Here is a 24,261-nt window from a genome sequence, read left to right as displayed (position 1 = left end):
CAAAGAACCTCCCACCCCTACTGCTCCTACTCCCGGCTGCTCCTTCCTGCCCTCCCACCAGTCCTCAGCTCTGGTGCAGACAAGTGAAGGACACGTGAAGCCAAGAGGTAAACCAGACAGAACACGTGGTCTGACCGAGCCCTCCCCAACCCTCCCACCTTTCCCACACGAGTTGTCCTTCAAGGTTCCTGAGTTCCCCATGCAGATCCCCGCATCCTCCTCCTGGCAGGGGACAAACAAGCTGGTGGACAACAGGAAGGCTCTTTGGGCACCAAACTACATGGGTTCACGTAGTTAACTTCAGCTGGAACTACTCCAATTTTCCCCACTTGTAAGACCTTGTTTCCAGCTGTTTATTCAAAGGTTTTGACAGACTTTAACCTGAAGCTTGATTTTTCCGCCGAGGAGCTGTCCCAACGCCTGTTTCTTGTCCACATTAAAACAGCGCAGCCTCCTTTACGAAGATTTGTAGCATCTTAAACTGACAGGGAACTATGAGCTGGAGTGATGAGAGGAGAAAGAAAAAACAGAAGGTGCCCCAGGAGCGTACTTTATCATCTTCAGCAAAATTTGCCCAGCAAATAAGCATTACAGCTTTTGAATCTCACAGTTTGATGAAGGGGAGAAGCAAGGAATAGAGAAAGCAGCAAGGATCTGGAGACAGATTTAAAACACAGATTTAAATCTGCTTATCAGAAAGATGAAGAGAGAAGAATCGCCTGTTGCAATAGGACAACAGGTAATGGTTTTAAACTAAAAGACGGAAGGTTTAGACGAACCCTAAGGAACACATTTTTTACATTGAGAGTGGTGAAACGCTGGCCCAGGTTGGCCAGAGAGATGGTAAATGGCCCATCCCTGGAAACATTCAAGCAAATCAATTTATTGCAGCCAACTCTTAAGTAAAAACACTGCAGTTTCAGTAACAAAAAAAATTACAAAAAATAAAAAATAAAAAAATCACTTGTCCTTCCCAGGTACAGCTCTGGCAGAGTTTGAAATGAAATATAGTGCCCTCAAAGAGCTAGAAGAACTTTCTCACACTGTTGTGATCATCACTGAGTAGGGAGGGTGTTTCTTCTTTGGTTTTTTTGGCCCATATTGCAATCCAGCTAAAGCATTTCCATTTCAGAGTATCAGGACGCTGGTTGCAAAATAATTCTGATTTTCTGGAAGGAAAAAGAATCGGCAAGCAGTGGATGAGAGTAGTTCTGCCTGAAATTCAGCCACTTTAATGATTACCAAAATGAATTTTTATTAATTTTATTTGTCATTCAAGATTGCTACTCGGCTATTAGTGCAAGTTTTATAAGGTAAGCAATTAATTTCACATCTTAGACTTCGCACTTACTTTAAATTCCTCAACACTGCACTAACTCATGAAGTGGAAGGGAAATTCCCATTCTAATGGAACCAGTTAGCTAACGAGCACACTGCTCAGAATAAGCTTTCTTTTTAATAACCTCCTCATTAGGCAGTTGAAAAGTTAAAGAATATACAGTGATGATAAAAATACGTCTTTACAAGAGCATGTGTCAAACAGGCTGTAAGCCCAGGGCTGTATGACAATGCCCATAACAGGGATTTTGAGGAATTCATTGTGCATGTTATTTATGGAAGGAAAGCAAATAAAATCAAAGCTAAATATAGTTTTCACAGTTGTAATAAAGAACGTGCAGAATAAAAGCAGAATTCAATAGGTTGGCACAAACAGGGAACAAATACTTAGAAGAAAAAAAACAGATGAACCAGAAGAACTTCAATTTTATTCAACATATCACTTGTTAGATAATATCTTTAAGATAATAATAGGGATTTAAACATATATGCCTCGGTGGGACACTCAGAAAGAGGCACAGATTGCTCTGACAGAGCAGCACATGACACTTCTCTAGTGAGGCAGAGGAAAGCTGGCTGAACGTGAGGAAGAAGGATGAGAAAGAAAGGAGAAAAAGTAAATCCAAACCCGCAATGACTTAATTTTCTTCAAGAGAAGACAGAAGTTCCTAAGGGGCTAACACTGGAACTAAAGCTCACAGTATATAATCTTTATCTGAAGAGTTTCCCTTAATTCCTTTATCTTCTCCCTCCTCCTTGAAGAGGAGGAATAGGAATTAAGGTGAATTTGTCACTCATTTATTTAGGACCCAACTCCACCACCTTCCTCTAAATATTTTTGTAACTCCTTCCATGTTTTTCTATGGAGTAGGGCATCAGAAGCAAGACCAGATCTCCTGGTTTACCCTTTTACTCAGCACTGAGCTTCTGTTCCCCAAGCAGCATTTGGAAGATGGAATTTCCTACAAATAAGTCCATAATAAGGGTTCCAGGTGCCAGAAACATCTCAGAAGAGCAAAAGATTTTGATTCTGACCTATAGGGAAAATAGTGCCTAAAGCTGGCAAAACCACAGGCAGACAGCAAGCAAAGAGACACCACACATGTCATAAAGGTCTAAAGATGGAAATTAAATCAGCCTCTTAATGAATAGGGCAGGGGAAACATGACATTGAACCAGTCCCTGTGGCGGGTCAAAATATAAAAACACATTTGTATTTGACTGAAACATAGTATGAAAGAATTAAATGACACATCTATGTTTCTTCTTGGAGAAGAGATTTTGAGGATTTCAGGACATATATCCCAAATCCTAAAATAAACAGCAAATTTTATTTTCTAAGTGCTGAAAAGAACTCTTTTCACCTGTGTAACACCCAAGATTCAAAGAATAGAGAAGTAGGGAATATTAAGGGTAGAGCAAGTCTTTACAGATATTGCAGGTCACCAAAAATCAAAGCAGCTCCACTGCACCCAAGCTGGCACCATAGCTCAGGATCTCCTGCAGTCTTTGGTATGAAACTAGACAAATCCATGGACAAGATGTCCACAAACAGAGAGCGAAGGGAAGAGACCTGTCTCCTACACCCTCAGTCCAACAACCGTGGGTGTCAGGAGGGTTCAAAGGGAGTGAACTGCAGAACCCAGATGTTCTCCTCAAAGAGCACAGCATGTCTCTGCTGGGACTGATGGAGGCCAAACACTTATCCTGGCAGACCATTAGTCTGCCAATGGGATATTTTTTATATTCTTATGCTTTAGGCTAGGCTTGACATGTATCTAAAAAATTTGCAAGCGTGGGTAGGTTCCTGATGAATTTCCTTAGTCACAGGCACCTCGTTAATGCACACCACCAACCTCTCACAAATCCTGCCTGACAGTAACATCTTCTTGTTAACAGGCACAAGCAACCTTTGCTGGCATATTGCACAGATTACCTTGAGAGCACATCTCATTTCTTTAAAAAAATAATCATTAAGGACATTAAACATATAGCACGTGGTTTATAACGTGGTTTATAACTATTAACTCTCTCACTGCGCACACTGGCAGGGAGAAAACCACATTCAAACCATAAGGAACACACAGGTTAAATAATCATACGTCATCTTGAAACAGATTAAGGACATTAAACATATAGCACGTGGTTCATAACGTGGTTTATGACTATTAACTCTCTCACTGCACACACTGGCAGGGAGAAAAACACATTCAAAGCATAAGGAACACACAGGTTAAATAATCATACGTCATCTTGAAACAGACCCCTAAGAACAGCTTGAATGTGAATTTGAGGAAGTATTAAAAGCTATGAAATGCCTTCCCTTCTTCAGCATAAATACAGGCAGTTCTTTAAAAGAGGCATTTTAATCACAGTCTCATCTGACTTGTTACAAAATCCTCTCCAATCGAGACACATTTTAAAAATAAATATATAAGTGGAATTACAAGGAAAGAGAACAAAACCTCATTGTGTCCCTACACCCATGCGGGGTGTCCCACATCCGGAATCCTGGCTCTCCCTTCTCCTTGTTCTGCAGCCTTAAAGAGAATTAAAAAGGCCTGAAGTCGGCTGATCATAAGGAACAGGTTCATTACCAAAAACAGGTTACACCAGTGGAGGATCTTTAGCCTGAAAAAGAACAATGGAGAGGAGGACTCGATACAGCCACAGGTGCCATGGACAGAATTGTTCCCTGCCTCACCCAGGACAAGGACCAGGGAAGTTTCATACATAATTAACACGTCAGGCTCAAGACAAACAAAAGGAACAGTTCTTTCATTTTTTGGGCTTGTTTGGTCTTTTTTTTTTTACAATTTACTATTATAACTATTAAACAGAACATCCACTCAAAGCCAAACCTCTTGATAGAGAAAGGTGGTGATGTCAAAAGCTTCCGTGGGCTCAATAACCACCTGGATAACATGTAGGAGGAAAGTCAGCTGAATTAAATTAAATAAAGAAAACAAAATAATCCCCCCACATGCCTCTCACCCTTTAAGGCAAGGAAGTCCCCAAGCTGCCCTGCTGCCAGCAGTCTGTAAGCACATAGTGACACTTTCCATTTCTTACACACAGAAGGAGGTTGTCAAGTAGGACCTGTAACTCGGCAGGGCCGTGGGTGGCGAGGGCATAAATAAAAAGGGAAGAAGTCCGGCCAAAAGCCTCACTAAGAGGTACTGAAGAGCCAGAAGAGCAGCTGTAGCCAGGTGCATGTTGCCATGGTTGCCCTCTCACTACAAAAAACGTGATGAGCCTGTGGATCCTGTGAGCATCTGATGCCTGCTGTTGGGTTTTCCAACTGAAGCCCCCAGATAGCCAAGGAACAAGCAGCAGGTACTTGCTTGCACACCAGGGTTTGGGGGCTTCTCCTCAACACGGTCTGTGAGACACAAGGGTGAAGAAACAGAACAAGCAGAGTACAAGTCTCCCAAGCCATTTCCATGGGATGATTTGGGGACAAATCAGATGGATGTCGCACAACAAGACCCCCACAGGAGAATCAAGCAGGGCAGCCCACAGGACAGAGGAGAAAAAAGGAACTTTTGGGAGACAAGGACTCAGTGGGCACTGTCTTCCTGCAGGAAAAGACATGTCCTTGGCCAATGGGCAGCCTTCAGCTGGAAGGAACTGGGAAGAAGAGGGTGTGGGAGGGAAGGTGTGACAGATGGTATCCATGAGGTTCCCAACAACAGCATCACTCTCCAAGCCATCCTGGGGCACACTGTGCAGCAGGGGCCATCCAACAAAGTTGCCCGTGATAGATACTGTGGAAAATGGCATGTAGGGCTAACCAGGGATTTTCTCTGACCAGCTACAGCCGTTCCTCTACTCTTATGTGACTTCAATACCCTAATGCCATAAGCCAACTAAACATAAAGTGTCAACTCGATTTTGTCTGTCTTAAGAGATGAGGATTTGAAAATTTCATTAATTTTCTGAAACCGTTAGGTAAGATATTCAAAGACTTTCATTACTACAAAGAGCCTTTTTATGCTATTAATCCAGATTAGTAATGACTGCTCAGTTTAGAGTCTGCCTAATTCTTTAGTTCTACCTGATGCAACAGAACAACCCAATTCTTCCTTCCTTTGAAGCATGATCCTGCCCTCTGAAAATCCTTCACTGCTCCTTCTCCTACTTCCTGCTCTGATATCATGGTGTCTCTTCAGCCCGTCCACAGATATTTCACAAAAGAAAGTACTCAGAACTCCTCTAAAGCTCTTTACTCCTTCCATTTGTTTTTAGCAATTTGATCACCTGCTGGCCCAGCTGGAGAAAAAAAAAAAAAAAAAAAAAAGCAGCAGGTTTTTCCTTAATCTTAAGGATCCTCATCATTTTCACAGTTGATGATCAGAGAGACAAAGGCAGGTCTTCTGCAGTAAGAAAAACATCTCTACTACAGCAGAGATGGGGAGGGACTCTTGATCAGGACGTAGGGGAACAGTTTTAAACTGAAAGTGGGGAGATTGAGATCAGATCTGCAGAGGAAATGTTTTACACTGAGGGTGCTGAGAGCCTGGCCCAGGTTGCCCAGAGAAGCTGTGGCTGCCCCATCCCTGGAGGGGTTCAAGACCAGGTTGGAGGGGGCTTGGAGCAACCTGGTCTGGTGGGAGGTGGCCCTGCCCAGGGCAGGGGGTGGCACTGGGGGGGCTTTAGGGTCCCTTCCAACCCAAACCATCATATGATTCTCTGACTCTATGTCTTGAGGTGCACCTGGGAACACCAGGCAGAAGTAACAAACTCTAAGTACCACTAACGTTCCAGCTAGTGAGCAAGGAGACCCTCAGGCAGTTTGATTTTGGGCCTAACCTCTTGGTTTCTGCCACCTGGTAGTTTTGATGAAACCTCCATGAAAGACCAAGAAACTTTAGAAAGGAAACAGGGCAATACCTGCCACATTCAGTCACGTCAATGGAACATTTAGTGGGCTGTTACGTTCTCCTAAAAGCTGTGCTCTGTACAACAAGGTTCTTGGTATTTTCAACTGAACAAGCATTTTGCTCTTCTCCACCAGCCAGAAACACCCAACTGGAGAGACAAAATAATTGTCCATCACTATCTTCCTTCCTGGAAGAAACACTTCTCCGTGTTTACTGAAGCTACAGTGATTGAACAGCGTGAGCCTGCTGATTATTAACAAGATTGACCCATTTCCTCCAAATCACAGAATATTTCTATGTAGGGATATAAAGGAAATAAAATTTTAAAAATCTTTATGGTGAAGAGATAATGAAATCTTAACATGAGTTGCCCTGACATCCATGAATAAAAAGGAAATGACGTGAATGGTCACGTTTGTACCAGCAGGACTTGGTTACGCAAGATTTTCTGGGGCGCGGGTGGGGCGAAGAGGAAGTCATCGGCTCCGCTTTAACTGGGAAACATCTGTCCCTGGGTGAGGGACAAATGTCAAGCAGGTCCTGCCTCACAAGTTTAGCTCTTAGTTTCCTTGGGCAGCTGATTATACTGCTAATCTCACCATAAATAGCAATTCCATGTCTCCACCAAAAGTCCTAGTACTCTTGCATTCATATTTCTGTCAAGTCTCTCTGCTGCCAGTTACAAATACATATAAGTGGAATTATTAAGTTACATAATTTTCCTCTTCTGAATTATTTCTAAGAAGAAATAGCAGGAGTGATGATAATAAGTAATAGTGAGTGTGCACACAAGCAGAGATTTGCTCCTTGGTAGTACACCAAAGAGGGAACAAGCCTTTTAGAGGCACAAAATACACCCAATTCCTTTGACTTCCAGTGAAACGTGCTTTTGTGGTATCTCCTAATCTCCAGTTCACGGCGGCCACAAAGCCGAGTTTGCAGTACTTAGCAGTTGTTAGTCAAAAAGAATGACAGGTCAAGACTGCGGTGAATTCTCAGAACTCCAAAGGCAACATTTTCAAAGAAAATAGGTTTGTGGTTGGGGTTTTCTTTTAAACCATCTCAAAAAGACATTCAAGACTTGTGACAAAAAATGCTCTCCCTTTTTTTCCTTAAGGAACTAACAAAACCAAAGTTGTTCAAACAAAGATTTTCCTTTCAGTTTTTTTCACTTCTCAGGCTTTCCTCATATTTTAAACTCTTCAGTTTTTTTTTCTTTTTTCTTCTTTCTCAACGTTAAGTTTCTCTAATGTGCATATAGCACAAAGACCACCTACATGGACAATTCCTGCAGCTCAACTTCGTTCAAGCCCATTTAAGTGTAAATTCCAGCCCACATATCTCAGTCTTGGTGCTCAGGAGCTCCATGACCAGGAGAGCAGGTTCCCAGCTCACAGTGTGACCTCGTGCACGCCACCCTTGCACTGCTTCCTCAGCAAGAATCCCATAGGATTGGGATTCCAGTTTGCAGAACAGGAACATGGATCCCACCATCTATGGACAGTACACCTCAAACAACCACTAGCTTTTCTTCACAGAAACACAGAGTGGTGCTGGAAGGGATCTCTGGAGATCACCCAGTTCAAACTCCCTGCTAGAGCAGGGTCACCCAGAGGACTCTGGAGATCACCCAGTCCAAACCCCCTGCTAGAGCAGGGTCACCCACAGCAGCTGGACAGGAACACGAACAGGGACAGGAACATGTCCAGGTGGGTTTTGAAGACATGTCTCCAGAGAAGGAGACTCCACCACCTCTTTGGGCAGCCTGTTCCAGGACTCTGCCACCGTCACAGGAAAGAAGTTTTTCCTCATGTTCAGACAGAATTTCCCGTGTTCCAGTTTATGCCTGTTGCCCCTTGTCCTGTCCCCAGGCACCACTGAGAAGGGTCTGGCCCCATCCTCTTACCATCCACCCTTTAGATAGCTCAGCATTGATGAGATCCCCTCTCAGTCTGCTCTTCTCCAGGCTGAACAGCCCCAGGTCCCTCAGCCTTTCCCCAGCAGAGAGATGTTCCAGTCCCTTGATCAACTTCACGGCCCCATCCTCTTACCATCCACCCTTTAGATAGCTCAGCATTGATGAGATCCCCTCTCAGTCTGCTCTTCTCCAGGCTGAACAGCCCCAGGTCCCTCAGCCTTTCCCCAGCAGAGAGATGTTCCAGTCCCTTGACCATCTTCAGAGTCTCTGCTGGTCTCTCTCCAGCAGTTCCCTGTTCGTCTTGAACTGGGGAGCCCAGAACTGGACCCAGTGCTCCAGATGTGGCCTCACCAAGGCAGAGCAGAGGGGAAGGATGACCTCCCTCAACCTGCTGGCCACGGTCTTGTTAATGCCCCCAGCAGACCACTGGCCTTCTTGGCCACAAGGGCACACTGTTGGCTCCTGGGCAACTTGACTGATCTTCTCATGATCTTTAAGTATGGATGCCATACTTGCAGGGCAATGAGCATTAGCACCCTATTTGGAAAGGGGTGAATGGCTCAAACTTGAGTCACATTTTCATTTACATTTCAAATTACCTTTCATTGTCTACACAAACATGAGTAAGCAGAGAGGAGCTAAGGTGTCCACCTTCACTTGGCCAGTTTTTCTCCTGGCTCTTAACATTGTGACGGATGCAGCCAGTACATTCTGGACAGCTGGAGCAGTTCACCACAAACACCTTTGGTCTGCTGAATTCCACAGGCAAAGGAAGTCAAAGGACAGCGACAGTAGTTTGGTTTCTTCTGAAAGATCTTTAGTAGGATATCTACTGAAATTTTGACACATGCAGTGGGTGGTTGCTACAGATCTCCTTTGGAAAAAAAAAAAAAAAAGAGGAAATAGCCAATCACTGTGGCTGTTCTCAGAAGAAATCCCTTCTGCTGAATTCCTCCCTTCTCTCTGTCAATGGAGCACAATTCTTGGGTAAGAAAAGTCAGAGTTAAGCCATTGCATGGTGTAAAGGATTTTGCTCCAGATGACAACTGATTCCTGAAATGATTTATTTCCCAACGCTGCCACAAGCAGGTAGGAATAACACAGGGGATTCTGCAGGTGGGATAGCAGAGAGGAACACCGTGTCCCCTGCTCCCCAGAAGCCCTCTGGTGCCTTCCAAGAACTGTCCTATTCTTTGCCAGTATTTCCCCTTTTCCAGGATAAAATGTCCCTCTCTCTTCAGTGAGGAACAGGACACAAAACAGCTTCGACGGGTTTTAAGCTGCATCCTCACGGTCAGACTGTTTGAAAATCCTCACCAAGAGGAAGAAGCCATTAGGTAAACAGTATGGAGCACTGCAGGGTTCAGGGTGATGGCGCTGATAATGTCACCCTGAAAATTTACAGAATCACAGAATCTTCTAGGTTGGAAGGGACCTCAAAGATCATCTTGTCCAACCGTCAACCTAACTGACAAAAATAGACACCCACACAACAAACAAGAAGCATCATCACTAAACCATACCTCCCAGCACTACATCAACCCGTCTTCTGAACACCTCCAGGGATGGGGCCTCAACCACCTCCCTGGGCAGCCCATTCCAATGGCTGAGAACACTTTCAGTGAAAAAATCGGTCCTAATATCCAGCCTGAACCTCCCCCGGCGCAACTTGAGGCCATTTCCTCTCGTCCTGTCGCCTGTGACTTGGGAGAAGAGACCGACCCCCACCTCTCTACCCCCTCCTTTCAGGGAGTTGGAGAGAGCAATAAGGTCTCCCCTTTATGTCATTAACTTCCCCAAGCAATCAGTTTTCATTGACATTAACCACCATCAGGACCCCAAAAATTTTCTGCAGAAGATGTATCGCATCGAGGAGGGTAATACATTCACCCTGAACAGAATTCAGCAAAAACTACAATGTAGTCAAAATATACCAACTACTACTATTTTTTTTTCCCCTTCAGTTATCAGAAGGTGTTTGTCCTGTGCCTTCTCCACTTTCATATTTGTAAGGAGTTACAGCCATCTTACACATCAGGAAATGTCCAAAGAAAAACCAAATTACTAAAGAGCTTGAGGGATTGATCTACAGTGATTACAATGGAAGAGTAGAAGAATAAGTGACTTACAGTTTAGCTATTTCCTAGCTAAATAAAATGCAACAAAGAGGGGAAAAAGTACAGTAATGCCTAAATATTAAGTCATCAGAAAAACTTCTGGTGACAGATAAACACAAACCAAGGAAAACGAGTTGACAAATTCATATACAATAGGAATTCAAACAAGCAATCCCTCGCGGTCCCCCCAAGCTATCCATGTTTTAAATTAAAATTCTGGTGCAATTTATGCAGCCATTAGTGCCTTTGAAGCAGATTCACGTCTGTGTGGAGGGTACTACGTGTCACTCGGGGTAGAAGCAAGGTGGAATTAAGGGGGGTGGGGGTGGGAACGTACTGAAAGTTTATAATAGATAATGGAAACCACCACGCTTATCCTACTCACTAAACAAAACTCAACACCTTCCCAAACATAAAACTCCTCAAAGCAACTCAGACTTTGTTACTTGGAAGATGTGAGCTCTTACAATCTTGCTTGGAATTTCTTATAATTCATTCTACAAACAGCTGTAGCACATTTTTTACATTAAACAAGGATATTATAACTTGATAGGATACCAGGCTGACTCCAGTTGGATTCTCTTTTGTTCCAAACATTTTGTTTTAATGAATCACTGACCACACTCAAGCAGCTGAACAAGAGGTTGTGAGACAGATGTCCTACCCTGGATGAGGGGTATCAATGGGAGAGGATTTTTTCCATCACTCTCACCTACAACAGCCTGAAGAGCAAGGTTTTTTTTACTAAAAGAAGCAGACACACACCCTTGAAGAACAAGCAAGAGTTTAAACACACACTGAGCGTAAAAATACTATATTTGAGGGGATGTTTCTGCAAAGCCTCCACACGCTGCAGGTGGTTACAGTGATCCCCAAAGCTTCTGGAGACCCTTCAGAAGCGCAGTGATTTGTCAGCAGCAATCCCCTAAAATCCCTCACACAGGAGACCCAGGAATGCACATACCTACACCACCAACCAGGAGCTCTGGGGGCTTAGTATTGCCCTCTGCTCGCACAGAGGGTTTAATAATTATGTTTGCAGAAGCATTGCTTGGTCTTCAGAAGAGGTCCTATTACATGCTCACCCCATTGTAGTGGATACAAACCGTGCTTAGAAAACAGGAGGGGAAAAAAAAGGTCTGAAAAAAAAAAAGGGTGGCTACACACACACGTGAAAAGCAGAAGTCACAGCAGACAAAACAGCAAGAGCAGAAAAAATAACATCCTCCCTGCCCGCTGGGGTTAGGGCTGGTGGAGTACCGGGAGGGAGCTTGGTGCTTGGTTTTGGAGGGGAAACCCCCCCAGCCCGGTGTCTCAGCAGGGACAGAGTGTCAGTGGCTGGAGCTGGCCAGAAACCCCACTGGCTTTGAGGTTACACCCCCCAGATCCAGCGACAGGAGGAAACCCCAGAAACTATCCCGCTGCTTTTCCTCCCCTCCCACACCACCGTGTTGTATGTAAACTCTCTTAGCCATTTGTTATTAGGTCAGATTTAAAAGAATAGTAATTAAAAGGTGTCTCTCAGCTGAGGTAGCACCCGAGATAAATGGAGCTCAAGTAAGCACACCTATTTTCATCGCAAAAAGCAAATCACAGCGCAAGGACTGCCCTGTACTTAATTGCTGTCTGTCTAACGAGGCCCCAGTGCCACTGCCAGGGCTGCACTTTAGAACAGGCAGATACTTTTCCATTTAATATTCCCATTCCAATACAAAACCAGGAATCACGGAATGATTTTGGTTGGAAGCCTTGGAAAAATACAGTTTTAAACCTCCTAAAGCCACAGAGGCCACCTGAGCAGCGTCGCTTTTGTGGAGTCACGTAACCCCAGAGGTTGGACCACGCAACAAAAGGAAGGTGCAGCCACAGCAAACCCTCCCAGCGGCGGGGCTGCTTCCCAGTTAGCGTTACCATTACCAGTACTGGCACCATAATAACCTGCACCTGCTATTGCTACCCCTAGGACCATTCATACAGCCCAGGCACATGCTGCTGTCAGAATCTAAGAAGTTTAATTTGTGCGTAGATTTCCCCTCCGGTTCATTTTAGAACTTTCAACAAAGAAACAATAAGAAAATATTTATTTATTTACTAAAATACTTTGCCCTCCTGGGTAGAGAGCACATACTCGTTGCATGGTCCCAATTCAAAAGCACGTAAGGAACAAGACCAAAAGACTAAACGCATTATAAGAGTTATTTAAATATTCCCAGATGGTAGAAAGAGCCAAAGTTTCAAGTCCCCAGTGCTGCCTGACTGCTCACCCTCTCCTTGCTGGGCTGCTCCAAGCATCCCTGCTCCCATCCATACTCCGGGAGTGGAGTCAATTCCCCCTTCCCACCTTAAGCAGGATGAATTTTGGAGAACCCAAATTCCCACTTGCCTTCTCCAGACGGGGAGAGGGAGCCCATTGTGGCTGCAAGGTGGGCATCCCCTCATCGGGGGAACCCCCTGTGCTGCAGGAAACCCCAAAGAGGTGACGTAGGGCAGGATTCCTCCCCAGCCCGCCCAGCAGCCACTTCAGCTGAAATGCATTAATCTGGGCCCTGTAAGCTCGTTAAATAATGAACTTTACCCCTAGGCTGGAAGAAAAAAAAAAAGAAAAAGGGGGGAGGCAGCATTGCACAAGCTTATCAGTGCCCGTTTGCTGCAGGACATGCCCTTGCAGGAGCTGGGTATGAAGAATTACTACTATTTATATCCGTAGGGCTCCCAGGCTGCTGCAGATCCCCAGGGTGAGACCAGCACCTATTCACCTGCCCCAAACCATGACACCCTCCTGGCCTGCCCGCCTGCTCCTCCTGCCCTGCAGCACCCGCAGCTTCAGCCCCGCTTTTTTAAAAAACGTTCCTTAAAATAGGAGCAAAGAAAAACAAAAATATTGCGTAATTCGACCCAAAAGGCCATCTGACCCGCACTTTGGCATGGGTGGGATATGCAGCAGGGGGGTGGCAAGGAAAAACAGAGGAAACATAACATCTATGAACACACACTCGAGTGATCCCGCATTTTTCAGTGAAGTTAAGAAAGTTCAAGCAGATTACTCTTTTTTTTTTTTCCGACAGTATAATCATATTTTCCTTGAAACAATTACTTACAGTTTACTTATTTAATCCTTTCATAATTGCTTCAGATGCTCGTCTCAGCATTCTCTCATCCGCAGAGCACTCACTCACTCACTCCAACAGCTCCAGCAAAAGCAGCACACTCACAACCAAAGGCTTCCAACATGACTAAGTCCTCTTGGATCCAGAGTCATCCTCTCCCTCTCTCCACTACTCACCAGTAGGACATTTTCCTGCTAACGCAACCGCTTAACACACGCCGTCCCACTCCCTTCCTGCTCTCTTGACCTCCCTTCCTTTGGTTTCCTGACAGTTCCCCCTTTTTCCAGGGAGCACTTGTGCTTCTACACAGTGCGAGGGCAGCTCCCAAAGACCCGGAGGTTCCTCCAAGAAGCAGAGTGACCGTCCCCAACATGTGTAGGAGGACACACAGCATCTCTCCAGAGAACATCCTCACTTCCAGCTGTACAAAGCATGGACCCGGAGGTTCCTCCAAGAAGCAGAGTGACCATCCCCAACACATGTATGAGGATGCACAGCATCACTCCGGAGAACATCCTCACTGCCAGCTGTACAAAGCATGGACCATGCTCCACAGAATCACAGGATGGTTTGGGTTGGAAGGGACCTCAAAGACCATTGAGTCCCAACCCCCTGCCCTGGGCAGGGACACCTCCCACCACACCAGGTTGCTCCAAGCTCCCTCCAACCTGGCCTTATTCCTTCTACATTTCCAGCATTCTGAGGCTCCCAAACACCAGTCTCCCCCAGTAAATAACTGCCTTGCAGTCACGGGCTGGAAAGAGCTGAGGTATTTTTACCCTTCACTAAGTTTTGCATTTTTTTTTATAAATAGTCCAAGTGATAAGAGAGACCAGCTGAACCCATTTCGCTTTCCTATTTTTAAATACTCACCTTTGAAAAATATTTGACAAACATTTAAACAATGCTGCCAGCAGACTAACACACAGAACAGCACGACGTAAGCGTTCGGCTGCAATTAGGGTACTGGGGAAGAGACTCCAGTACAGTCGGTGTTGGAGAGCACAGGAGAACCTTTTCAGGGCAGAATGTTATTTGAAAAGCATGGATTTGTGTGAACAACAGATGGTTCCACCAGAGTCTGAACAGCTGAAACAAGTACAGCTGGCGTACGCTAGCAAAACTTGACTTCCAATGTAGTTACAGTAAAACCTCCCCAATTTCTAGGCAGTATACCAAACAGCATAGGAAAAAAAATAAAAGATGATCAGAATATCAGGTTAATTTTTAATCCAGACACTTCTCTCCCCGCCCCTTACTGAAATGAATAATCAATGAGCTGGGTCGTGATGGCTTTCAGTGTGTGTGTCAGAAATCCTCCAAACACGGAGAGGAGGGTAAGGGCTGTTCCGGACCCATCACAGGGCTCCCCCCCTACTCACACACTCCCACAGCCACGCACCCGCGTGTGCCCGCCACACCGCGACCCGCGGAGCCAGGGCTACCAGCCCCGCCGCACCCCGCGGAGCCCAACTCCCAGCGCCGGCGAAAAACTAACACCGAATTGTGAGCGTTTCTCACCGGATTCTGCCAATTTAAGCCCAACCTTCCCCCTGCGGCCGGGCAGAAGGGGAGGCTCCGGCGGCACCGCCACCCGCAGCACCGAGGGACACACGGCCGGGCCCGGGCTGCGCTGTCACCCTGTCCCCCCGCAGCGGGGCTGGCCCCGGGGAACCCCCCCATCCCGGCGGGGCGCTGCCCCCTCCCAGCTCCGCTGCGACCGGAGGGACCGGGACGGGACCCAGAGCGGGATGGGGACCGGGGCCAGGAACCCAGACTGGGGTCGGGGAACGCGAGTCGGGACCGGGATAGGGACCGGTACCAGGGAGCCAGACCGCGGAAAGGACCAGAGCCAGGGAGCCGGACCGGGATGGGAACCGGGACCCGGACCGGGAGCAGGGACCGGGATCCGGGACCCGGATAAGGACCCGGACCGAGATGGGAACCGGGACCCGGACCAGGAGCAGGGACCGGATGAGGACCTGGACCGGGATGGGAACCGGGACCCGGGAGCAGGGACCGGGATGAGGACCCGGACCGAGATGGGAACCGGGATCCGGGACCTGGACCGGGAGCAGGGACCGGGATAAGGACCCGGACCGGGATGAGGACCCGGACCCACACCGGGACGGGAACCGGGACCCGGACCGGGAGCAGGGACCGGGATCCGGGACCCGGACCGAGATGGGAACCGAAACCAGCACCCGGACCGGGATGCGAACCGGGACCCGAGACCCGGACCGGGAGCAGGGACCGGGATGAGGACCCGGACCGGGATGGGACCCGGGCCCGGGAGCGCTCCCCGGCGGGCAGCCCCCGGCGGGCGGCAGGAGCGGAGCGGAGGAGGCGGGCGGCGGGGAGAGGGGACTTACCTTCGTCTCCCCCGCGTCGGGCTCCTCCTCGTAGTAGCCCTGACCGGACTGGTCGGCGGCGGCGGCCGGGGGCTGCCGGGGTCCCAGCAGCACGGCGCCGGCAGCCAGGCAGCAACCCAGGGAGAGCAGCTCCAGCAAGTGCATCCTGCTAAGATGGCAGGGCGGAGCGGGGCGGCGGGAGGAATGCGGGCGAAATTACCAGGCTCCTTCTCGTCCTCTCTCTCCTCTCTCCCCCCACCCCTTCCCTCTCTCCCTCCCTCCCTCCCCTCGCAATATCCAAGGCAGTAAATAAAATCCGCGGGATGGCGAAGATGCGGCGGTGGCGGCGGCTCCCGGGCGCCCGCAGGAGAGTTCCCAACTCGGCGACTTCTCCCCCGAAGTTATCCCGAGTTTGCCAGGTAAAAAAAACCCCCAGGAAACCGGACATCCGAGGCTGCGCTCGCTCGGGAGCAGGGGAGGTGGGAAGCGCAGAGAGGAGGAGGAGGAGGAGGGAGGGGAAGGAGAAGGAGGGCGAGCGGGCGGGCAGCTGCCGCCAGCCGGGGAGCTCCCCTCGCCCTCCCGCGGGGGTCGGCCCGAGGGGCTCGGCTCCGCGTCTCTCCGCGCCTCCCTCCGCGGAGCCCTCCTCGTCCCCGGAGCTGCCTCCCGCTCCCTCCGGCGCCTGTCAGCGGGTGCGCGGGGGCCGCGCATGGCGAAAGCGCCCTCTGCCTGCGCCGCGAGAGGGGCCGGCGGCGGCCTTCCTCCTCCTCCTCCTCTTCCTCCTTGTTCTCCTCCTCCTCCCGCCGGCGCTCCAGGGAGCGGATCGCCCCGCACCCCCAACTAAACCAGCGTAGGAACCGCCTGCCAGTTACACACACACACACAGAGTACACAGTTACACTGTGGTTAAAAGTTACCAAAAAAAGAAAAAAAAAAAAAGAAAAGAAACCCAAAACTGAACTATTAAACCCCAAAGCCATCCCACGCTGCTGGCACAGGGGCAGCACTACCTCCTGCTCAAATCTCCGCCCGGCAAAAAGTCATCTTCCCTCTATTATTGTTATTTCTGCTTGATGTGAGCAGCATTACTGATCCCTGTTTAGGTTGTTTGAAAGGTTTTCGAGTTGTTCTGCATCACTTTTATACCTCTTTTTACCAAAAGATCAATGGTGGGTGCAGATTCCTGCTCCCCTTGGCCAGGGACTGGCAGCTGCTCCCTGCCCAGGACAGGGGGTTGGAACTAGAGGATCTTTAAGGTCCTTTCCAACCCAAACCATTCCGTGATTCTGTGTTACACCACTCTTTTTCTTTAGGAATGACACTCTGGGAATAACTAATTCAGGGTAAAGCTGTCTCTAGCAGGCCTCTAGGTACCTGCGCTTCCTTTTGATTTATTTCTTACCAAAATGGTATTTCAGCTTGTCCATACACAAATAAATTATTTTGCTCCTAGGCAGCAATCACAGCCTTTGCAATCAGAATGAGATCTAAAGTTGAAATAGAGCTACAGTTTAAACATTTTTATAACTACTAGAAAATTATTAGAGCACTAACAATTTTTTAACGTCGTCACCACGCAGTAAAGTGATGAAGCAAAGACAGTGGCAGAAGTTAAGCAGAACAGCTATGAAGATATAAAATAACGCACACAAATTAAGAAGCCTATTGTTCTTCAGGGGACCCTTACAGCGCTGGGGATCAAAGCATAGGATTAAAGCCTAAAGAGAGCACAGTCCAGGATGCAAAACCCCTCTAAATAGAAACACAGCGTTCCTGGTTGGAGTTTAAACACGTTACAATCCCTCAGGAATGGCACAGGCTGGTGTAGAAAATAAGTTCTTTTGCAGCACATTAATAAAATCCACCTGATAAACCGTGCACAGATAATATTGTTTCAGTATTTGAGTGCCAGGCAAGGAGTAGCCTCCCCGTAACTAAATCACAAACTGGGATGGAACACACCACTCCTGCTGTGCCATCGTAGCATCAGCTGGCTGTGTTATTTGTTTCCCCAGCTCCCTCATTCTGTCCCTTTTTTTCCCCCCGACCCGATTCATAGAACATCCATCAGGGGATCAAAGGCTTTTATGCAAGAGAGCGTTTCCCCCAGCTGCCCGGTACGGCAGGTTTGAAGTGTCATAATTGAAAGGCAGCAATCATAGTCGCAGGGCCTCCGGTCACAGTCTAATCACAAGGGCTTTAAAACGGAGTGGTTGAAGCCTCTGATACGTTATATCTTCTGTTTGCAAACAAATAAATATTCCATTGGGTCTGGGTGACTTTAGGATTTCCCTCAATTCAGGCTGTATTTCTTTCCACCCCATAAAAGATCACTAAGTTAAAGGTTTGTTGATCTAAAAATCTTCTTGCCTTTCCCCACCACCTAATGATTAATATTCCACCTCTTATCTTCCAATTAAGCAGAAGTCAGCCTACAAGACAATTTATTCAAAGTTCTAAGCACACTGGCAGTGAACTGACCTTCTAAAGAGACATCCCCAGAAGTGGGGAGATGCAGGTCTAGATCTTGCCCCGTTATGTTTCAATGGCAACGACAGCTAACACTGACAGACCAAGGAAAACTTTGATGCCAGCTGTAAATGAATTCTCTTGATGTTGTTTTAAAATTGAATTTTAAAAGATCCAGATGCCATTGTGTTGTTCAAGTTGGTGCAATGTAGATCCATCAAACACATTCCTCTCCTGTGCCTAAACAAACCCGCCGTGTTCATCCCCAACACATTCCCAATATACTCTGGAACGGGGGGCAGTCCCTGGGTCCCGTCACCACTCACCAGAAATGGGGAAAGTCACAGGAACCACTGTAAGAAATGTGACCTGAGACTGGGAAACAGAAAAGAGTCTACAGCAGCAACAAAAATCATCAGCATACTATTGTAATTTGGTCTATTTGCCTATTTTAGAATTAAATTTTAATGTTAAATGTTTCCGCAGAATGTCATTTCCATTCTCCTTATATTTAATTTTTTTCTTCTATGATTCAAACCAATCTCCTTTGCCTTCTTCTCTTGAATAGACATACAGAGGCATGTCCAAGAGTGGAAATGACAGGTAGCATGGTTTGCTTTAGTTTCAACACACAGAGTGAGTTTCAGTGGAATTCATATTTAATGTCTGCCTCAAAGATAGAAAACATTGTTCCCCAGGCGCAGCAACAAAAAAGAGTGTGGCAGAGCCATTCTGGAGCCTTTCCAAAAGATGACAGCACTGTAGTAAGCTTCAGTCCTTAGTTCCTCTGCAGATAGGACTCTCCCAATATTTCCTCTAATGCTTCAAAGCATGGGGGAAAAAATGTGGGTATTGACCAGCAGCTTAAATATCTATATCGATTTTTTTTTTTCTATTAAAAAATCCTATGTAAATACTGCAAACGAGGCTGATATGTATAGGGAAAAAAAAGAAAGGAGGAAAAGGCATTTCAGGATCAGTGCCAAGCTACTCGAACAGCTGCTCACTCGTGCATTTGCTGCCAATTGAATCTTTCAATCCCAAGTTTTATTACACGTTTCTTATCACATCGCTCGTCCCCTTCCAGTAACCGGTGCTACGGAAGAGAACACGCAGCTACCAAAAAAGGATGGAGCAGTGGATTTCAGGCTGTAGTCTCACTTCTCTCCTCAAACACTCTTCTACATATGAACCAGGTATGATTTAATGGAAACATTTAGGAATACTGCAGATTTACTGCTTGTGTGCATAACAGTCTTCCTCATTCCTCTCAAGGAGATTTAAAAACATATTTTTCTTTTTGTACAGGGCCTCATTTCATATTTTCTTACATGATCCTAGAAAAGGATCTAAGAGTGGTGGCTTGAAGATCATGAAAAGCAACTGAAATCTTTTCCTTGACTTCGATCGAGTATCTTCACTGTAAAACTTAACCTGTGGGAAACTGTTCTACACCAAACCTCCAGGCAGGGATCATGAAATGTAGCTTTATCCATTCATTTTTCTCTAAAAATATCACCAGGATGAGTAACTTCAATTCAGTGAGAAAGACATCACTACTGCAAAATCATTTTCTGCAGTGTTTGACATTGTAACCAGCACTTTTTTATTATCTAGAAATTTCTCTTTCGTTTGATATGAAAATTGGTCCCTCTTGAAAATTAATTGACGAGGCAAGAATCCTTAGTCTTTGGCCCTTGATATTCAGGGATTACAGGATTATTGGGATTTCTTTGTTCTCAGGGATCCTCTTTCTAACCTGTCAGAATCCTGATTATTGGCATCCAACATTAGAACTTCCCAATGCTACAGACTGGATGAGTGCAATAACATAAATCCCTTTCAACCCCTGCTATACAAGAGGTTATTATGGTGCAAAAATGGACAGCACAAACAGACAGGCATCTCAAGAGAAGTGTTTGAATTCCCCAAAGCAAATTACGTATCTCTAGAGCTGCCCAAAATCTAGAAAGGAGAAAGCCCCAGGACACATTTTATTCAGCTATCTTATATTAGGATCTTTCTCTCTACCATAGTTTTTCTTCTCTCTTGTGATCCAAGGTCTCACACAAGGAAAGGTAAGTGGAGAAGAGCGGTTTAACATCCTGTAAACTCATTAATCTCTCCGTGCAGTGACGATGCTCATTGTTATAACCTCTGACTATAAACAACAAAATGACTGATGGTGAATTTATGCTGCCTCTTAACAGAAAGCTGTGCACAATCTAAACTGTGTATAGCTGAAGCCATGTCCCCATATAAACAAATGTAGATTCAACAAAACATATTAGGCCTTAACAGCATAGGACCATGACACACGCAAACTCTTATCATGGTATGTACCTTCAGAATCTTTTTTCTTGCAATTACACATAGAAAATTTTGGGTTGTATCAGAACAAAACAGTCCTAAATCGATTCAAGAGACATTTCCATATGATTGCTAAAACAATGGCAGAAATAATTATTTCTATATAGACAGTTTTCACTAACTTTGTTCTTACATACCTCTTCTCCACTCAGATATATTCTGCTGCATTTCCCACCTCTTTTTCTTCAGTGCTTCAAACCTTCTCTTCAATATTTTGGCTGTTCTGGAAATTAAAAATATGCAAAACCCGTCAAACGCAAATTGTTGAGGTATTAAAACTTCAAAAAAAATTGTCAAAGAGTATTGAGACAAATTCATTTGCAAGCCCAGAATAGCATAATGTGTTATTACTGATTATGATCCTCATTTTTCCTTATTGTTTCATTGGTTTTCCTTACCAAAGTAAATTCTCCTGCTCTTTTTATAATAAGCTTTTACATTTTTGAATGCTTAGCCTTCCTTAGACATCTTGTTTTAAGCTAAAGAAGATCAGCTTTTCCAAAATTTCAAGGGGGATTTTTAATTTTCTAAAGTTCTTGTTATCCATATAACAGTCCCTTGAATAACCTTTAGCTGACCCAAGGGTTCTTTGACAGATGATGCCCAGCACCAAAAAGGGTACTTCAAACCTGACCTGGGCTGAGCAGAATGAAAAACCCCAACCCATCCCCCTGCAGGTCCATTCCCAGATGGCATTTGCCAATTATGCAGGGTCATTTTCTGCTTGCAATCAGCTGTAACTCTTGGATATTTTGTGAAAATTTTCTATCCAGCCAGATTGTCCCTTTCCTGCAGTCCTAGATCTGACTTTTCCAACAGAAGTGGAGCACCGACATTTCCCAACACAATGGCGTCCACTACCTCCTTTTTTCCCAGTCATTTCTTGACTTTATCAAAATTATTTCCAATTTCGAGCCTGTCTATGCCAACCTTGCTAGCTAGATCTCACTTATAAACGTCACAAAGGGAAGGTGTATTCACTGCCTTTGGTTCCTTGTGGTCAGCAAAAGCATCATTAGTGACCTATCACAAGGTTTGGCTGAAACTTCCCTCCCGAGGTTCAGGATGTCAGGGTTTGCCTCAGCCCATCTGATTCAGACACCAAAAATGCCCAAACGGGGGGGACATTCACATTTGAGATTCTTGCTTAGGCCCATCTTCATTTCTCACATAGTTGAAAATAGTTGGAGATCAGTTTAAAAATGATGGAAGAGAGGGTTGTGGTTTGGGATGGGGTTTGGGTTGGGTTTTGGTTTGTTGATTTTGGTTTTTTTTCCTTGACACACAAGGTAGTGAACTTCTGGAATGTGTTGTCCCTAAATACCATGCTCAATTGCAACTCTCAGAGACACAAAACCAGATAGACAGTCTAGACAGATGGTTTCCCTGAGCCAATTAGGATGTTTCTTATATTTTGAGGGAAACTGAATCAATTTCTCATTGATTCAGGTCCAAACCACAAAGTAAATTTGTTCTTGTCTTTTAGTCTCCTGTTCAGACCACGTATGCTTAGTCATAACAAAAATACTTATTTTTACACATCATTATTGCAGCGGAAGTCAGTCCACCAGATAGGGTTGGAAGCGAGTACACAGCAAATCCAATCTGTGAGATATTCTTTACAATCTACCATGAACTGAATACAGAGTGCTATTGCCATCACCGCTGAAACTAGATTTAATTATTCTGTTTTAAAAAGAAAAAAACCCAAACAAAAAGCCATGTATCTGCTTTTGGATACGTATCACAGAAAAACAATGAAGAAACAGATTTTTTATTTTATTTATCCATTTATTCTTTAAAACAAATGATGAGATAAAGCAAACCAAGAAACCCCCATACCAATTTTGGTCAGGCAGTTGCCATTACTGACAGAATAAATTGGCACAACGCTTAGCCTGGTTACTAGGAAGGTTTTGTTCTCTGCTACACAATTGCTTAATAAAACCATAACATGTTCCCTTCAAAAAGTTGTATGTTTTGTGCTGAATCAAGAGTGTTATTGTTGCTATCAGACCTGGGGATACATCCCAGGCACAAAACCAGAAGGGTACGGAGCCACCATCTGTAAGAATTCAAAATCCCCAACCCTTTCGTTTCCCAAAAGCCGCTAAAAATAATAATAATAAAAATAATAAAAAAAGCAATAACAAAGAATTAAGGAACAAAGGTGCATTGATATGCTGATTGCATCAGAGGCCACAAGTAATTCCTTCCTTCGCTGTCTGGCCAGGAAATTTCATTTTCCGAAGGGCTCAAGGCTGGGTGCCACAGATCCCGGTTCCCTGTGGTATACTGAAAACAGTGCTGATTTCCCCCCTTATCATTAATGAATTTATGCAATATGAGAAGCTCTTAGACCAGTTCTCAACTGTTTCTTCCTTTCAGCAGAACTGGTTAACCTCTTCTTTGGCCAGTCTCTTGACTTTCAGCCCTTTGGACCAGTTGGCTGACGCACAGAACTGGGCAAAGCAGCCTTCATAAAGCACATCATCCTCCTTCTGGTTACTTATCTCTTTGTAACCTGGTTTTTAGCAGCTACTACTGATCCAAAAAGAGGGTAACACACTGGGCCTAATCTATTTTCCAAATTCCTATCCCATCACAAACCTACGGCTGTACCCCCCAGGGACACTTCAACTACAAACTCTGAAGTGCAAAGGGTGGGTCACCAGACCATTTTCAGCAGCAGGTTCCAGCTGTGGAACTCAACCTAATCTCTTCTATTGATAATGAACATAAGCCTGAGTGCATTCAGAACTAAAACCACCCCAGCTTCTTAGTAAGACTCCCTGCGGCGATGGCATCTTCCCAGGGTAACTGGCTGATCCAGATAGAGGAGGAGGTAGAGAGACAAACATATAAAATAAAAAAAAAGCTAAAATTTGCAGATATTTTCTTAATCAAAAAAAAAAGATAGGCTCCAAAATATGCATTATTACTTCAAGATAATTTTCAGAGATGCACAGAGTTCACCTTTTCAACTTTAAAATTTTGAGTGATCAAAAAGCCAGCTTTGTCATCACCTTTTTTAGGAGCCACAACTCGTTTTTCCTCCCTAGTTACCCCAGCAGGTTAGTCATAATTGTGTTCTAGCTCTTTTTACAGAATCACAGAACAGTTGGGGGTGGAAGGGACCTCTGGAGATCATCCAGTCCAACTCCCTGCTAGAGCAGGTCCACCCAGAGCAGGTCTTACAGGAACATGTCCAGGTGGGGTTTGAAGATCTCCAGAGATGGAGACTCCACCACCTCTCTGGGCAGCCTGTTCCAGGGCTCCGCCACCTTCACAGGAAAGAGGTTTTTCCTCATGTTGAGACAGAATTTCCCATGTTCCAATTTGTGCCCGTTGCCCCTTGTCCTGTCACTGGGCACCACTGAGAAGAGCCTGGCCCCATCCTCTTGCCACCCACCCTTTAGATATTGCTCAGCATTGATGAGATCCCCTCTGTGTTTGCTCTTCTCCAGGCTGAACAGTCACAGGTCCCTCAGCCTTTCCCCAGCAGAGAGATACTCCAGTCCCTTGATCATCTTCACAACCTCTGCTGGACTCTCTCCAGCAGTTCCCTGTTCGTCTTGAACTGGGGAGCCCAGAACTGGACCCAGTGCTCCAGCTGTGGCCTCACTGGGGCAGAATGACCTCCCTTGACCTGCTGGCCATGGTCTTGTTAATGCCCCCCAGCAGACCATTGGCCTTCTTGGCCACCAGGGC

At 45.7% G+C, this 24,261-nt stretch overlaps 1 protein-coding gene and 1 long non-coding RNA gene across 2 annotated transcripts in view; both read right to left on the bottom strand.

Annotated features, from left to right (window-relative positions):
- The window catches only part of VEGFC (vascular endothelial growth factor C), a 109,610-nt gene extending 93,623 nt beyond the window's left edge, over window positions 1-15,987 (bottom strand). Inside the window, exon 1 of the mRNA XM_014945493.1 lies at window positions 15,736-15,987. Coding sequence (XP_014800979.1) covers window positions 15,736-15,879 — 144 coding nt within the window. The 5' untranslated portion in view covers window positions 15,880-15,987. The remainder of the gene's footprint in view (window positions 1-15,735) is intronic.
- A 4,305-nt stretch (window positions 15,988-20,292) lies between these two features.
- Window positions 20,293-24,261, bottom strand: part of LOC106890012 — an 88,832-nt gene continuing 84,863 nt past the window's right edge. The window contains exon 3 of the long non-coding RNA XR_001412446.1: window positions 20,293-20,773. This is a non-coding gene — a long non-coding RNA (uncharacterized LOC106890012). The remainder of the gene's footprint in view (window positions 20,774-24,261) is intronic.

The sequence above is a fragment of the Calidris pugnax genome, unplaced genomic scaffold (genome assembly GCF_001431845.1).
Source record: "Calidris pugnax isolate Ruff unplaced genomic scaffold, ASM143184v1 scaffold58, whole genome shotgun sequence".
Classification (NCBI taxonomy): domain Eukaryota; kingdom Metazoa; phylum Chordata; class Aves; order Charadriiformes; family Scolopacidae; genus Calidris; species Calidris pugnax.
The sequence above is the reverse complement of the archived record's forward strand: the minus strand, read 5'-3'. Positions and strand labels throughout refer to the sequence as shown.